Consider the following 16,224-nt stretch of genomic DNA (forward strand, 5'->3'; position numbering starts at 1 on the left):
GCGCCTCGTGCGTCTAGACCGTTAGAAAACAACCTGGGGCTGATGGTGGTCAGCATTATTGAGGATTGCAAGGCCTCGGTCAGACTTTCCACTGGGGTTTGGGAATGCTGCTGAAGTTCAGCTAAAAGAACCTTCTTCGGCTTGGAATAGCTCACTCAGAACTGGTTTCCCCTCCTCTTACTTAACGAAACAACTGAGAAGCCAGCCGAGGTTGAGACTGTGTTAAGTTCCTAACCTGGGTCCTTCAGAAAGATAGTGATTTAGGTCTAGGATTTGAGGAAGAATTCTGCTCTGGTGGGGGAATCTTTGTAAGCTGAGGTCACATCCTTCAATGGGATGTAACAAAAAGAAGGTGGACAGTTTATTTAAGTAAGTTATGGAGTTTTCCTATTAAGAGATACCAAAATGGCAGTGTTCTAAAGATGTAACTGTTTGTTTTTCCTTCATTGTAGCAAAGTCTCACTAGGCATGCCGTTGTGCATGACCCTGACAAGAAGAAAATGAAGCTCAAAGTAAGTTGAGTCAGGGAAGCTGTTGATTTTAAACATCAGTTACCTCAGCCAGATGCAATCTAGAATGTTTCAGCTCCTTAGTAGCGAGTGAGCCTGCACTGCTGTGGAAAGGAGGGCACGACCTTCACTCTGTTCTAAAGGAGCGCTGTGTGCCGGGGTGGGGTGGGGGAGGGTAACAGCTAGTAGAAGATCAGTTCACACAGCTTGATTTTGAATTCCCATTATCTTGTTTTCTTATCTCCAAAGGTAAAACCCTCTCGTGAAAAACGGAGTTTGGCCTCTCGTCTCAGTGGCTATATTCCTCCTAAAAGGAAGCAAGAACAAGACTTATCTGCACCTAAAGAGGGAGAGACCCTGAACTGTACTGAAGACAAAGTACTCTCGACTGCTGCGGCCCTTACGCTCAGCTGAACCTCACACTGCTTTGTTTAAATGACACGCAGCAGCCAGCTCAGTGACTTCCACTCAGAAGCACATTTTTCTTTATTAAAATCACTGATGCACAACATCTGATTCTTGATTGTTTCTGTTTTCTTTGTTCAAAGTGTCTCCTTTCTGGGTTCCTTGAGCTTCTCTCCAGGCATTCTCTTCCTTTTTGCTCAAATGACGAAGAACACACATTACAGCTTTTCCTCCCCGAACAGGCTGTGGCCGGGATGAGAAGGTCGCTAGTCCAGGCAGGGTCTGGAGTATTTGATGACAGATCTCCTCCTAGAAAGGGAAAACACCCAAAGATTAATTTAAAACTGTCTTTGATGCTTTCTAGTGTTAATGCTCTAATACACATAAAAATCAGCATTCCTGAATTGCTGTTAAGTGACTATCTAATATCAAATTGTGCCTATCTGGTTAAGCTGACTGAAAACTGTATGATAACCAGGAGTTTTATAAATGTCACATAACTAACTGATGCACTGAAGGTTGATAGTTTTAAATTCCCACTCTGTCCTGGCATTGCGGGACTGTGTCTGGGCCCTTCTACCATCTCAAAAAAGGGAAGTACAAAGCAGTGGGTTTCGGTACTGACAGAGGACCTCTATCCCCCAAACTGTCAGTCTAGTGCATTTCTTAACATTGGTAACATAGAGTCACTGGGGTGATTAGAAGAATACACCCAGTTCTAGAGAATCTGGGCTGAAACCTAGGCCTAAGTGATTCTGACCTGGAGTGAGGGCGGAAACCAGCAGACTAATGCTGCCTTTTGGCTGCTAAGGTCTTGGACTCTTAAGGGCAAAACAAATACTCTAGAAGCTTAGCCTGGGAGTATAAACATACTTTCCAGAAAGGCAGTGTGACTTTATATATAATGCTTCTCAGGGGCATTATAAATAGGAGACTTTTAAAAATGAATCTTATGTTTTTAAATTATAAATATTGTGCAGTTTGTAAAAAGAATAGTAGATAGCCCTGCGATTATGCAGCGCAATGTTTTCACAGGACAAAATACTTACGCTTCCATGGAAAAAGTGATGTACACAGAGTATGCTTACATTTTGAAAAATGAATTGGAAATCTACTGCCATCACCAGACAGAATTAGCCATTACTCATCTTTGCCTTTACATTCTCCAGATTTTCTACAATTATATCTTTAGATCAGAAAACAAAAACCGTGAATAGTTCCTCATACCTGCCTGTACTCACCATCTTCTGTTCTGGCTCCTCTGGGTTCTTCCCTTTCTTTATGGTAATTTGAACTTTGTATTGTTTCTCAATCCACTGCTGAATCTGTTTACTCTTTGTATCCAAGTCATGTTGTCCAATATTTGAAGAAAAACTGAGTTCCTTTGTCAGGGTAGATCCTAGTTTGAAACAGGGAGACTTGGTGCTAGGACTGCTCACTGGTCTCTTCATGAGACCTGAGCCGTATCACACACTTCGGGAGAGATCAGCTTGGCACAGGGGCCCAACGCTCCTCTCTGACTCAGTTTCAAATGTTTTTTTAAACAAGGGAGATGGACAGACTTAAAGGTACCGATTTTTTACCTGCCAAGTAAGAGTATATTGTTCTCAGCCTTTAAAAGTAAAGTAGATATTCTGTAATGTATGGAATGCTTCCATTATCCTTACATTCATTTGATGAAAGAACAAAAGAATGGTCCTTTAAAAGGAACGAGTCTAGCTTTATGATAAAATTTGACTATCCTTATTTTTCCTTCTGATTAGAGCAGCAGATGGGAAGTCCTCTTCTCATCTGACTCCTTTTGCGATGGCCTCCTAGTGACAGTGGGGTCATCCAGACTGCATGAAACAAGAGGGAGCTCCCTGTGTCCTGTATTCTGAAAATTGAAACCCTGACCTTTCTAAAAATTATTTTACAGGGAAGGAACAAACTACCTAGTAAAAGCGCCAGGACAATTCAGAGTTTTGATATGGGAGAAAAATTAGGTCTCAACCCATACAACAATCTCCCTAGGAGGTCTGACTAAATGTGAAAAAATTACAACTTTAAAATAGAAGAAAGCAAAGTGTATGTTTGTGACCTCAAGACGGGAGAAGGATTTTGTTAAGAAAAAAACTGGTAATTTCCTATATCAAAACACTACTGGGTAATTTTTAAAAGGACAACAAAAGAAATCTAACCGGGACAAGGTTTTGGCATCACACAAAACAGAGAACCCTATATAAATCGGAGGTGGGGGGAGGACCATACAAGTAGAAAAACAGGGACGATAAACAGGTAATTCACAGAGGAGGCAGCTCAAATGGTGAAAGGAAATACAAATAAGTAAGACAGGCTTTCCCATCCATCAGCATGACAAAAATGAGAGTACCAAGTGTGGGTGAGGATGTGGGGAAAGAAATTTCATACACTGCTGATCTGCCCCACAGGCTCAGGACACTGACAGGAGCATTGTTCTCAATGAAAGACTGGAAACGAGCCCAATGTCCACGCAAGGCACTAAAGCCATGGTATATGGTATATCCTTAGGATTCTATTTAGTAATTATAATAAATCAGCTACAGCTGTTCTATCAACATGACTCTTGAAAACAGCATGACATAATTTTTATGTGTATAAAATCCTGCTCTACACTGTATATATGGAACCAAAGCTTAACAACACAGATCTACTACACCCGGAGTCCATGATGGTGGAAAGGGAGGACAGCACCGGGAAACGGCGCACAGGGGACTTCCAACTTTTCTGGGATGTTTTATTTTGTTTAAGAATCTGAAGCACAGCAATGTTAATGCTTGTTCATTCTGGACAGTGGATAGTAGGTATTTATATTTTTCTGTATGCTTTCCAATTTCCAAAATAAAAGCAATGTTTCTAAAAAGAGAAAGTCCTTTCATTAACACCTCCTTGCTTTCCTCAAGCCCCTGCAGCTGGTCCTAGGTCTCTCTCAGAACAAAATAATGCCTTTAACACCTTAGCCCTCCAAGTAGCGCTCACAACAGCAACGGGTCTTCTCCAAGCTTCTCTGGGTTGTTCAACTACTTTTCTGGGATATAGTTTGAAGTCTTTACCATCCTAGTTGGCCTCTTCTGAATGCTCTTTGTTTTCTAGTCAACATCTTTGCTGAATGTGGGCTTACAAGACTGAGCCACAGACAGTGTGTGGTTTTCTTAAGACACACAACCTCACTGTGGCAGCTTCGGGACCAGTCTTCCTGGTCCCTGTCCCAGGCTGTTTAACAGAAAACACTCTTTCGTAATGATCAGCACTTAGAAGGAATCGTGACAAATCCATGACTATTCAACTCATGGTTCCATGAAGGCATCCGTGACAAGGGCATTGGAAGGTGATCCACAAAATGCATAAATGAGCATTACTTAACCAATATTGTAACAAAACACTGGGGTGGGAGAGCCTAGGAGGTTAGAATCACCTGAATCACCTAGGAGGTTAGAAAGTGCTTCCAAGCAATTAATGAAGCACCGCCACTTTAGAGATGTGGGGGGAAAGGCGGGGAATCGAATGGCCCAGCCCTGGAACAGGGACTCGAATCCGCCACCTCCGAGTCTCCTTTCACTCCCACTGCGAATGGCTCTGCCACCCCCAGATCAGAGACTGAGCTAAGGACCACAGGGAGAAGCGGCTTCATCACTTTGGGGAGTTTACCTTATCCCCCACCCTGCACCTTTTTACACAGGCTTAAAGGAAGAGATGCTGTCCACAGGGCATCCAGGAAAAAATGGAATGGCAATAACGGAAAGCTGAAGAAAGAGGTGGGCAGGGGTGGGGAGACCGTGAACTTCCCTACTTTTTCACATCCCCGAGGTCACGGGGAGCCTTGGCAGATGCCGCTCTCAACTGCTGGTCTGGGGTCCCGAGGACTCAGTCTGCAGACAGCATGGCACCTACCAGCTTTGGGGTTGGCCTTTTCCAGTTCCCGAAGCCTCAGCTGCTCCTTGTGAATCTGTGCCCCCGTCAGGAGCTGGTACTGGGGAGACTCGGTGCCGCTGTCCCGTTTCACGAGCCTCAGGTCCCGCTCGTTCATGAGCCTGATCACGTCTGCTCGGTGCATGTTTCCCAAATCATTGCCTGCCTCATCCAGCACGTGAATGACTCGCTCGTGAATTTTTCTCCCGATGCTGTTAAAAGCCGGCTTGCTCTTTTTCTTCTTCTTTCTTTCGTCCTGGGGGTCCGCAACAGTACTGAAAGCTTTTGCATGAATCCAGGAGGACAGTCTTGGGACAGAAGCTCCGAGGGACCGCTGCGCTGGGATGGTCTCATGCAGGATGCATTTACCAAGACATCTGCTGATGCAGTTATTTCCAGTCTTTATGGACTGTGATGTTAGCCTCTTTAGAAGAAGGGCGGCCATCCTAAAAAGCAGAGAGAAGGTTTGTTACAATTCCATCCGTTCCTCCCCGTGCTTTGATGCTGTGGTACACGGAGGGCGTGTGTGAGGCTGCAGGCCTAGGTCACCTGTGAATGCTGTGGATCCGTGCCTGGGGAATTTACGCCAATGACATGCACTGTCAGGGGACTGTAGTCATATTAAGTGGTGGACGTACTGTCCCCAGCGCAAGTTATTGTGAGAATGAACCGTACCTGCACAGTGCTGTCATTTTCCGTCGTTTCTCCCCCAACACTAGCTCATTTGACTCTATTTCCCAAGGATCTTGTAGCGCCAACTCTAAAAGCAAAAATCATCCTAAAGGTTTATTTAGGAGAATGCATATATAAAATGCTTGGTGATTCATAAATACCAACTCAAAAGCTTTTAATACAATCAACTGCTAAGACAATTTATCAAAACATCCACTGGTACACAGAAGACAAGAGCTCTATTCTGGGGAAAGGGACCCCCACGAAGGAAGCTGACCCCCTGGGAGCACTGATGGAGACTCTCAGGAAGGAAATACCCTGATGTAAATCAGAGTGCTGAGCTCATAAACTATACGATGACCCACAAGGGAAGGCATGACAAGCCAACGTTAATGAAGCATTCGGTACACATGGTGATTCTGGTTTATTTCATAGGAATAACCACTGTTCTTATAAATGGCATTTTGATTTTGAACTTGCTTCTCTCCTCCAATAAGTCTTTCTCTTTCCATTCATATGCTGGGCAAAGCCTAGAGGGGCAGGCTGGAGGAGGAAAGAGAGAGCCCAATCATGTCATCTGGGGTGGGCAACACAAGGACTCAGGGAGGTGGGCCTGTCCACAACCAAAGAGGATGGGAGAGGGGCCTTCAGCAATGCTTCTCAAAGAATGGTCCCTGGGTCACCTGCAGGAGAGTCACTTGGAATGTTTGCTAAAACTGGAAGTGCCCTCTGGTGCCTAGCTTTGATCCCACTGGGCTGTACAATCACTGACGCAACCTCATCATCACCCTGTCTTAGGCCTTGGGTTGGGCTGACTGCGGCCCAAGCTGTCCACTTGGATATCTAATGTCGCCCACAGTGAAGACATTCCCCACTGAACTCTCAGTCTTCTCCCCCTATGCTGCCTCCTCCCTCAGTCTTCCCTATGTCACAGAAAGACCACATGCCCTTCCAGCCGCTCAGGCTGCAAACAGCAAATTTATCCTTCACTCTCCCTTTTCTTTTAGCAATTTAGCACTGCAGCTGGCTGCTCAGCCTCTAAAATCCCAACCACACCTTGCCTTCTGTGTTGCTGTTACCCCACTACAAAAATATCCCCCTCTCTCACCTGGTTTGTGGTCAGCCTCCTGACTGCCCTCCTGCCTCTGCCCTTACCCCCTCTAATTTATCACCCACATCAACATGTACATGGCAGATGACGTCCAGCCTCTGATCAGAACCCTCCACTGGCTTTCACCTCTCTTGGGAGGGGAGAGGGGGAAGCCAAGCCCCTGAAGAGGCCCACAGTGGCCCCCACCCACCTCTGCCCACCGCGCCTATCCCGCCTCTTCCAGCTCTGTTCCAACCTCACTGGCCTAGGGGCTGTTCCTGGCACATACCGAACACAGTCTTCCTCTGGGTCCTTTCACCCAGGAGGTCCCTTCCCTCAGCTGCGTGGTTCATTTACCTCAGGCCTCCCTCGGCTTAAGGGTTACTGCTCAGCGAGGCCTCCCCATCCACTCTATAGAACACTGTACCCCCATCACTTTCAAACCCATTACCTTGCCTTTGAAAGAATCCACATCCCGCCATAGTCTATAGCTACTTTGCACACATGTGCACAATCTGTCCTCACTATAATGCAAGTTCCTAACACTAGAGCCCAGAGCCCCTATCAGCACGGACATGCTGAGCGAACCAATGTTTGAGCCAAAGGGAATAGCCAGGAGGGAAGGCGGTGTCTGCTGGTGTCTGACCCCTGGGTCCTCAGATGCGTCATTCCCTAGCAAAACACACAAATGTAGGTAGCCCCTGCGCTTCACGTTCTGGCTGGCCTCCCAAATGTCACTGGCCTCACTGAGATCTAAGGGCAGATGCTCTACCCACAGGGGAGGAGATGAACTCACTCACAGTTGCTACCTGGTCAGGACTCCAGCTGCAGGTAAAGGCTCAAGAACAGGAGCAGACTGGATCTTTTTTTTTTTTTTTTTCATTTTTATTTATTTTTTTAAAAGATTTTATTTATTTGAGAGAGAGGAGAGAGACACACACAGAGACAAAGAGAGACAGAGTATGAGCAGGGGGAGCTGCAGGCAGAGGAAGAAGCAGACTCCCCGCTGAGCAGGGAGCCCGACACAGGACTCGATCCCAGGAGCCTGAGATCACAACCTGAGCCGAAGGCAGATGCTTAACTGACTGAGCCACCCAAATGCCCCCCAGACTGCATTTTAAGTAGCTGAGATACTCCTGTTTAACAAAAGAAGTCAGATATTTGTTGGTGGAGGAAGCCCCCAGACCAAAAAGCAGAAAAGCCTGAGGAGACCAGAGAAGACGGTTTTCCATTTAGCATCAGAAAAATAGCAGCAGTACCAAATTTCACCAAGAGTTAGGCTGGCACTGACAGTAATGGAAGACAGCGACTGCATCCTGGGTAATGAATTCTCAACACATTAAAACAGAGAATATTATTTCAAAATGTAGGATTTTTTTTTTCTCAAAATGTAAGATTTTCAAAAACAAGAAAGCATATGAATAGACAAAGCATAAGAAAAGGATAAAATAAAATTTATGAAAACCCTGGTTGTTTGTGGTAAAGGACACAAGTGATTTTCCCCCCCATCCTTCCTAATTGTCATTTTTCCTCCATCTTTTACACAGAAGTATTTTTTACTAGTAAATGAAATTACAAAATAAAGATGATTTCAGAAAAATGATGTAGAATTTTTTTAAAAAACTTCAAAAACACTTTCCAGGAAAAGGAAAAGGAGTAGAAAAATACTGTAACTATATTTTTCTTTAAGTTCTGCACCATTATTTAAATTTTAATAAAGTTTTAAATTTTCTTTCCTTTTTTTTTTTAAGATTTATTTATTTGACAGAGAGATCACATGTAGACATAGAGGCAGGCAGAGAGAGAGGGGGAAGCAGGCTCCCTGCTGAGCAGAGAGCCCGATGTGGGGCTCGATCCCAGGACCCTGAAATCATAACCTATGCTGAAGGCAGAGGCTTTAACCCACTGAGCCACCCAGGCACCCCACTTTTAAATTTTCTTGACAGCAATTAAGCTCCAATACTAGCTAAATTTTGGCTTTATGGCAGCAAAGGTAAACATATACCTATTTCTTCAAAATCAGCTTTTCATAGATAAAATATAAATGTAATGTTAAGAAAAAAGCCGTGAGATCACTAAATTTGAATTGTAAATACCAACTTAAATTCTAATAATTAAAAAGATTTTTTAAGAAAAAGTTTATTTATTTGAGAGAGAGAGAGAGCAAGTGCACAGGAACACAAGCAGGGAGAAGCCAACTCCCCTCTGAGCAGAAAGCCCAAAGCAGGGTGCCTGGGCGGCTGAGATGGTTAAACGACTGCCTTCAGCTCAGGTCATGATCCCAGAATCCTAGGATCGAGTCCCGCATCGGGCTCCCAGCTCCATGGGGAGTCTGCGTCTCCCTCTGACCTTCTCCTCGCTCATGCTGTCTCTCACTCTCTCTCTCTCTCAAACAAATAAAGAAAATCTTTCAAGGAAAAAAAAAAAAAGCCCAAAGCAGGACTCGATCCCATGACCCTGGGATCATGACCTGAGCCAAAGGCACACACTAAACCAACTGAGTCACCCAGGCACTTCTAAAAAGCTTTTTATTCGGGAATGTTTCAAACATGTTCAGGCAGAACAGTATAATAAAGCCCCAAGCACCCATCACGCAGCTTCTTAATAGCATGTAGCCAAACCCGCCTCCTCTCTGCCTCATCTACTCTCCTACAACCCCAGCAGCCCATGAACTATTCCAAGGTCAATCCTATCTCGTCAGCATATACCTCAGTAAGTCATCTCCAAGAGGTGCGGCTTCTTTTGTCTTTTAATGACCATAATGACATTATCCCAACTAATAATCATTCCTTTATATTACCAAATATCCAGTTTTCTGGCTTCCCCCACACTACTGTAATTTCATTTGTTTATGTTTCATTCACAGGTTGGGAGCATGGACAGACTCCCACTGGCCCAAATGTGTGGTAATCTCAACACTAAAGAACAATGGCAGAAAGTTGTTTCAACACATGGAATATGCAAAAATCTACAAAAAAGAAAGATCATTTGCCAGAACCGCTGTGACTATTATCCGGATTCCTTACCGTGAAAATTGGTAAAGAGAAAGGATTAACCATTCACCCTACTTTTTTAGGAAGAACTGTCATCAACAATCATCCCCAGTTGGTAAAGAAAAGCTCTTCGTTAGAGGAGAATGCCAGCTAATAAATGGAGAAGACAAGCCATTTAGAATTCACCATTTTGCCACCTTCAATCAAATCACAGGTCCAGGCAAGGGTGGATACGAAAACCATTAGATACAAAGCTAATGAGGAAACAAGGTATTTATTATAATGGTGCCCAAGGGTGACTCAAAGGTTACCTGCAAACTGAAATGGGAAAAACACACTTTGGCTGTCACCCTCCTTCACCTAAGGTCAGACTCGGCATTCCAGCAATGGGACAAACCGACATCCTAGCGCACACTTCCTCCTGCCGCATGGCATGGGGGCGACACCTTCTGTGAAACAGTCCTGCCAAAAAAGCTTTAACCAGGACCTGGTCTGGCCTCTAGATGGTTTCCAGTTTCCAGGGAATACAAGGGCCAGACTTGGGAACAAATCAGACACCACTGCAAAGAAACAATCTGACAAATAAAGACTGTGGCTTGTATCCAAAAAAAAAAAAAAAAGTCAATGTAAAAGGGAATGAAAAAAGAAGGGGGCTATTCTTGAATAAAAAGAGGAGACATAATTGTAAAATGCAATGTGTTTGGAAAAAAAATAACTACAAAGAGATGTTGAGATATAGGGGACAAGCTGAAAAGTAAGGAGATTGCTGATGGACCGGGTGCGATCCGAGAGGTATTGTGACTGTCTCAAGTGGGAAAATGCCATTCTTGGGAGGGGACTCAAGTATTCAGGGTAGAGGACCATGACATCTGCCACTTGCTTGGACAGGGTTCGGCAGAAAATACATGTGCAGCATGGCAACATTTGCTGAATCTATGTTACGGTTATGTGGATGTTTGGTTATTGAGTCTTAAAACTGTCCTATAGGTTTTTGTTCGTAATTAAAAAGTTAAAAAGAGAAACAGCTGCCCGAAGAAAGGAAACAGTTCACTAGTCGTGCCAACAGGACTGTTTCAATCCATATAAGTTGTATACGTCACTATAATTTAGTAAATTGGCATTCTGGCTTTATATAATCTTCAAAAAAAAATGTTCTCTTCATTAGTTTCAAGGCCTTATCTAGATGAATTCTATGTCTACGGAACTTTACAGATTGCAAAGTCTGAATTGTTTGGTAATGCAGATCACCTTTATTCTCCATCTAGTTTTCATCAGTCTAAAAGTATCTCCCCATCATAAATGAAGATGGTTTCATGTCCAAGTAGAACTTGTGCAATGTTTGGCTAACTCGTGGTTAAAAGGGAACATGTTTTGGAGCAGTGGTTCTCAGAAATTGGATGCCTACCAGCATCATCTGAGAATGCTTTTTCAAAACACAAGATGTTTCCTTGTTCCTCTATTGTTGAGAACCACTGGGTAAAGACCCTCTCAAAAAAGAAGACATAAGAAAATAAATGATGCAACATTGTAACGTTAGTGGGCTCCAGTGGTTTAAGCTAGGTTGTCTAGGGAGTATAAGAGCAAAGGTTAAGAAAAGGTTAAGAAAGCTTTCCAGGTGGATGCAAAACAGAAAGCCTTGCTCTTTATGAAATTTCTGCAATTAAATGTGTTTGACAACTCTGTCAAACAAATGGTAGGCTGACTGAGCCAGCAGTCTAAACTGTAGTAAGTTCTCATGTTCTTATGACATATAGGTGCCTTTAGTCACTCACTGCCACAGCTATCCCTTCGGAGACATCCAGAACTATTTGAAAAGCCAATGATCTTAAAGTCATTTACTTAAAATACGTAATTGTGTAGTGAGACAGCCATATCTGATTTCACAGGAACCTGGATCTGATCGAGATCATCCCAGGCTGCAGCTCTCTGCATCCACTGGGAGTTTGAAATTCCTCAGCTGACTCCACATTGTGGGGAGAAAATATAATATTTTTTGTTGTTGTTCCTTAGTTGCATAAGATTGGTTAGGTGCGTGGAAAACTCCATATCCTCAAGCACTGGAGGATAATCGGACAAGTGCCCGCAGAGCCCCCTCACTCTTCTGTCTAAGCAAGTCCCACTAATTTCAGTCCTCACTCCCCTGCTTGGACCTCTTCAACACCACCCCTAACGTGCCTGGGACCATGTAAGAAAAATGACAATGGCATTATTCCAAATGCACACAACACAGAGTAATTTTAATGTTTGACCCACATATTCCATAAGAAACTGAAAGGATTTTAAGTAATAAGCCATAAAGTGGGAAATTACGAAATAAATATATGGCTACTTCCATACACAGTATTTTGGGAGAGCTTGGGGCTGTTCTTTATACTTTCACACTAAGTGTGCAGTTGTTTAAAATGCCTAATATTCTTTGAGGACTATTTCCCCCAACTTTTACCATGGAAATGTTTAAATATACAGAAATGAACACCCCAATACCCATTCATCTAGATTCTACATGTTGCTATCTTTGTTTTATTTACCCATCTATTTATTCCTCTTTCTATCCATTTATGTTTTGATGCATTTCTAAGTAAAGTTGCAGACATTGACATCTTCAAATGCTTCATCCTCAAATACTTCAGCATGCATTCCATCAACTAGGGTTCAGTATTTGGATTCTTTCCATTTTTTTTTTTTAAAGATTTTATTTATTTATTTGACAGACAGAGATTACAAGTAGGCAGAGGCAGGCAGAGAGAGAGGAGGAAGCAGGCTCTCCGTGGAGCAGAGAGCCCGACGCAGGGCTCAATCCCAGGACCCCGGGATCATGACCAGAGCTGAAGGCAGAGGCTTTAACCCACTGAGCCATCCACGCGCCCCTGGATTCTTTCCATTTTGAAGCAAAATTTACATATAATGAAATGTACAGGGGCGCCCGGGTGGCTCAGTGGATTAAGCATGTGCCTTCAGTTCAGGTCGTGATCTCAAGGTCCTGGAATGGAGCCCTGCGTCAGGTTTCCCACCCAGCAGGGAGCCTACTTCTTCCTCTCCTGATGCCCCTCTCCCCGGCTCATGTTCTGTCTCTTGCTTTTTCCCTCAAATAAATAAAATCTAAAAAAAAAAAAAAAAAGTTTGAATCTTAAATATACCTTTTAATTACTTTTGACAAATAACCACAACTCCTCTCAACATACAGAATATTACCATCACCCAGAAAGTTACCTCATGTCTCTTCTAAGTTAGTCTCCAACCCCACCCAGAGGCAACAACTGTTCTGATATTTTTCCATCATACTCTGTTCTCAGATTTCATACAAATGTAATCAAGCCTATGTACTCTTTGTTGTAAGGCACGTCAGCATATTTTTGAGATTCACTGGTGTTGTTGGAGGTGTCACTCGTTTGTTCCTTTCTATTTCTCAGAATTGTCCCAGTGTACGGATATACTACAAATTTTAAATCCAGTTTTCTATTGATGAACATTTAGAATGTTCCTAGTTTGGGGCTGTTATGAATAAAGCTGCTATGAGCATTTTTGGTTTGGGGTGTGTGTGTGTGTGTGTGTGTGTGTGTTTTGCTATGAGCATTTTTGTACAAGAAAAAAAAAGTAATCAAATGATTACTGCTCCAAAAGATAGCTGTATTCCCCTTATGATACATTATTTTGCATTACCAAGTACTTCTTCAGGAGGTATGGATAATGTATTGTAATGAAACTTCTTGGAATATGATTTAAATATGTGGTTATGAGGGAGTCCTGTCCTGTAAGAAATTAAATTGTTTGCACGCTCACCACTCTTCTTTCCTCTATAGCTGATATTCACAAGCTCACACTTACTAATATTTGTTATTTCCAGGGAGGTTGGATCAAAGCTACATAGATTCTAGAGGACTAAATACTTGTGAAATTAATTTTGCCAGTTCCTATGACTTTAAGATCCTTCCTCACACCTTTCAAATGAGTTTCACAAAATCCTTGCTTCTGCCTGCAGACCTGCCAACAGGCCATGTGTTCTGTTCCAGTGGGCTCTGCAGCCTTCATACCAGAGGACTGAACCATGGTCACTGAGCCTTCATGGTGCTCTCCCTTGGCTCCGGTTTTGCTCTTCCATAAGGAGTACAAAGTACTATTCATATTCAGGTTAGCTTTTTAAGAGCAATAACACCGATTTACAACACTGAAAGAAGCCAACATATATCTTTGGTCAATTACTTAACCATATTTTTTTTACCTATAAAATATTTAACTTACTTTATATTTTACTTATCTTCTTGAAATAGCTTAATGACCATCCATAAAATGTTTTTTAAAAAGCTTTTAAATCCAGAACTACAGACTCAATATTAACGTTGGACTTATTCCTGCACATGTATCTTCTACCTGGTCCTTTGCTCTTCCAGAACTTCCTATCTCGGTGCCCAGCATCACAATCCATCCTCCAAAAGAGTAACCCTCTTTTCCATCTCTGCTCTCCCTCACTCTCCTAGCTAATCCAACACCAAGTCTCATAATTTTTCTTCCTAATTCCACTCAAATCCAACCACTTCTCCCCACCACCCATTGCCACCACCTGATTCCCAACAGTATCCTAACTAGGATTTACACACTTGGAATGGCAATACGTTATCCCTGCGCGGCTGTCACCACACATCACCACCCTCCCCACCATAAAACTGCCTCATATTATAGGCTAACATCTTTGATGAAGCCTAAAGGCTCGTGCCACCTCTCCAGCCTCGTTCTATACAAAACTTTCAACTTGCCTAAACCACACTGGCCGTCCAGATTCTTGAAATGCTCTTCCCTTAAGTTTAGGAAGCTCCGGATAGTTGCTTAGTGCTCCCTTTCTCCAGGCATTCTTCTGATTACCTTCCAAACTAAGCTGATCAGCCCCTAATTCCCTTGCCTCCTCATCTGTTTGTTGAGCTCAGCATTAATGCCCAACATTAAATGCTCGCGTCGTAGTATAGCTTATCTTTCCCTTTTAGTACTAATCACAATCACAATCACAAGCTGGTGATTATCTGATTGCTGTTTCTCTCCTTCAATAGACGGTAAGTTCTCTGAAGCTGGGAACGAGTCTGATTTATCCTTTACTGTCCCGTCCCTGGCATACTAAGCGGTCGCTGACTTTGCAAACGCCCCTCCACTCTGTACCTTCTTAGACTGCGAGTTTCTGTAGGAAAGTTTATTTACTTCGTTCAAGAGTCTTATGCCATAGAGCCTATTAAACTGTGAGCAGGGAAAAAAGAAATGCCTCAATCACTCAGCAACCCTCCCCGCTACTCCTCTCCTTGCTGTCGGACGGTCACGTGTGTCAGCCGCGGTCACGCCCACACCGGGAAGTGGTCCCCCGGCGCCCTCCGGCTAGAGAGGGACGTGGGGACGTAGGGCCGGCGTGCGTGCACGCGTGCCCGTATGTACGCCGCGATGGCGGGGCGAAACGTTCAGAGGCCGAAGGGCCGGCGTCGGGTCTAGGTCCTGCGGTTCCCGGATGCAGGGTCAGTATCCCGGACCCAAAGACGGCTCTAGAGACCGGCCGAATCCCCCACCCCGCGGCAAGGTCTGCGGCGTCTCTCCGCGCTCCATCCGGCGGCAGGGGGGCACTGACCTTCAGGGACACAGCTGAGCGCGAAGCCGCTTCCTCCGCAGGACTGTGCCTAAGCCCACGTCCTCCCGCGCAGGCCCCCCTCGCACGGCGCCCCTCGCCTTTGGCTTTACCTATGCCGGGCCTGCGATTGTAAGGTCTGGCGGAAGAAGCCAGGGAACGGTCCCCGCGGGGAGCCCCCTTCGCCCTCCGTAGTGGGCGGGGCTTCGGCTCACGTCTTCTAAAGGAAAGGTGACGCAGGGAGGAGCGCCGTCCGGCTGGAAGGCGGAAGTCCTCCGCGGAAGTGTGGAGGGCGGAGGGCGGTTCTTGCAGGCGTTCTCTTTTATTAATTTAATGTTGAGTAAAATACTTCATAAATGTTCCTATGGCTCCTGTGGTTTAAGAAGCATTGCCTCAGGTTTGCCGGTGAGCAGACAGACTCGGGAAGTGAAAGACTGCCCTAGGTTCCCGAGCGCGGGGCCACCTGAGAAGATCTGAAGTGGATTTAGGCGTGTAAGATTCAAGAACTGTTGTGACTGGGAGAGCTTCGAACAGGCCGCCAGTTTCACGAAGGCGAAAACGGGCCGGTGGTGGTGAAGTGGTTTGTCAGGAGTCAGTAGGGCAGTTGCAAACCAAACCTCGGTGCTCCTGGCTGTCACCTGCCCGTGCGGGGGCACACCCCTGTTGCGAGGCTGCTGTGCCCTCTGTCGCACTACTGATGTCAGTGACCTGACCTGTCACCTCGTCTTCAGTGGGACGACCCAGTGGGAATCTGCAGTCATGACGTAGTGAAGCTAGCTAATGAAAGAGTTTACTATATGGGAGGAAACGGCATCTACGGATATAGTGCGGCTGAACACATAGCTTTATTCTCCTTAAATGACCCCGTGAATCCGTTTTTACCTGCTTTTTTACAGATGAAAACGCTAGTTCAGCCTTAAGAGCTAAAGTCCCGAGTTTCTATTTCCTCATCGAATCCCAGTGTCTGGCGCATTAGGTGCTGACTATTTTGCTGAAAAAGTGAAGCAATCAACCCAGAAACGACTCGTGTGT

At 44.5% G+C, this 16,224-nt stretch overlaps 1 protein-coding gene and 1 long non-coding RNA gene across 4 annotated transcripts; both read right to left on the bottom strand.

The window, feature by feature from the left end:
* Positions 1-967: 967 nt before the first annotated feature.
* On the bottom strand, positions 968-15,439 carry MTIF3 (mitochondrial translational initiation factor 3). Of its 3 annotated transcripts, XM_032879954.1 has the most exons (5): positions 15,196-15,421; positions 9,672-9,746; positions 4,824-5,287; positions 2,156-2,313; positions 968-1,223 (listed from the first exon to the last, which is right to left on the bottom strand). In XM_032879954.1, exons 3-5 carry the CDS (start codon positions 5,284-5,286, stop codon positions 1,005-1,007), a joined length of 840 nt encoding a protein of 279 aa, XP_032735845.1. In that variant the 5' UTR covers position 5,287; positions 9,672-9,746; positions 15,196-15,421; the 3' UTR covers positions 968-1,004. The 3 variants fall into 3 exon arrangements, with proteins under 3 accessions (XP_032735845.1, XP_032735844.1, XP_032735846.1); XM_032879953.1 differs by lacking the exon at positions 9,672-9,746 and having other exon boundaries at positions 15,196-15,420; XM_032879955.1 differs by lacking the exon at positions 9,672-9,746 and having other exon boundaries at positions 1,069-1,223; positions 2,142-2,313; positions 15,196-15,439.
* Positions 2,615-4,799, bottom strand: LOC116880683. The gene is made up of 2 exons (XR_004385249.1): positions 3,888-4,799; positions 2,615-2,752 (listed from the first exon to the last, which is right to left on the bottom strand). It is a non-coding gene; the product is annotated as an uncharacterized LOC116880683 (long non-coding RNA).
* Positions 15,440-16,224: the final 785 nt, after the last annotated feature.

Source organism: Lontra canadensis, unplaced genomic scaffold, assembly GCF_010015895.1.
Source record: "Lontra canadensis isolate GAN:19392208 unplaced genomic scaffold, GSC_riverotter_1.0 scaffold67, whole genome shotgun sequence".
NCBI classification, from domain to species: domain Eukaryota; kingdom Metazoa; phylum Chordata; class Mammalia; order Carnivora; family Mustelidae; genus Lontra; species Lontra canadensis.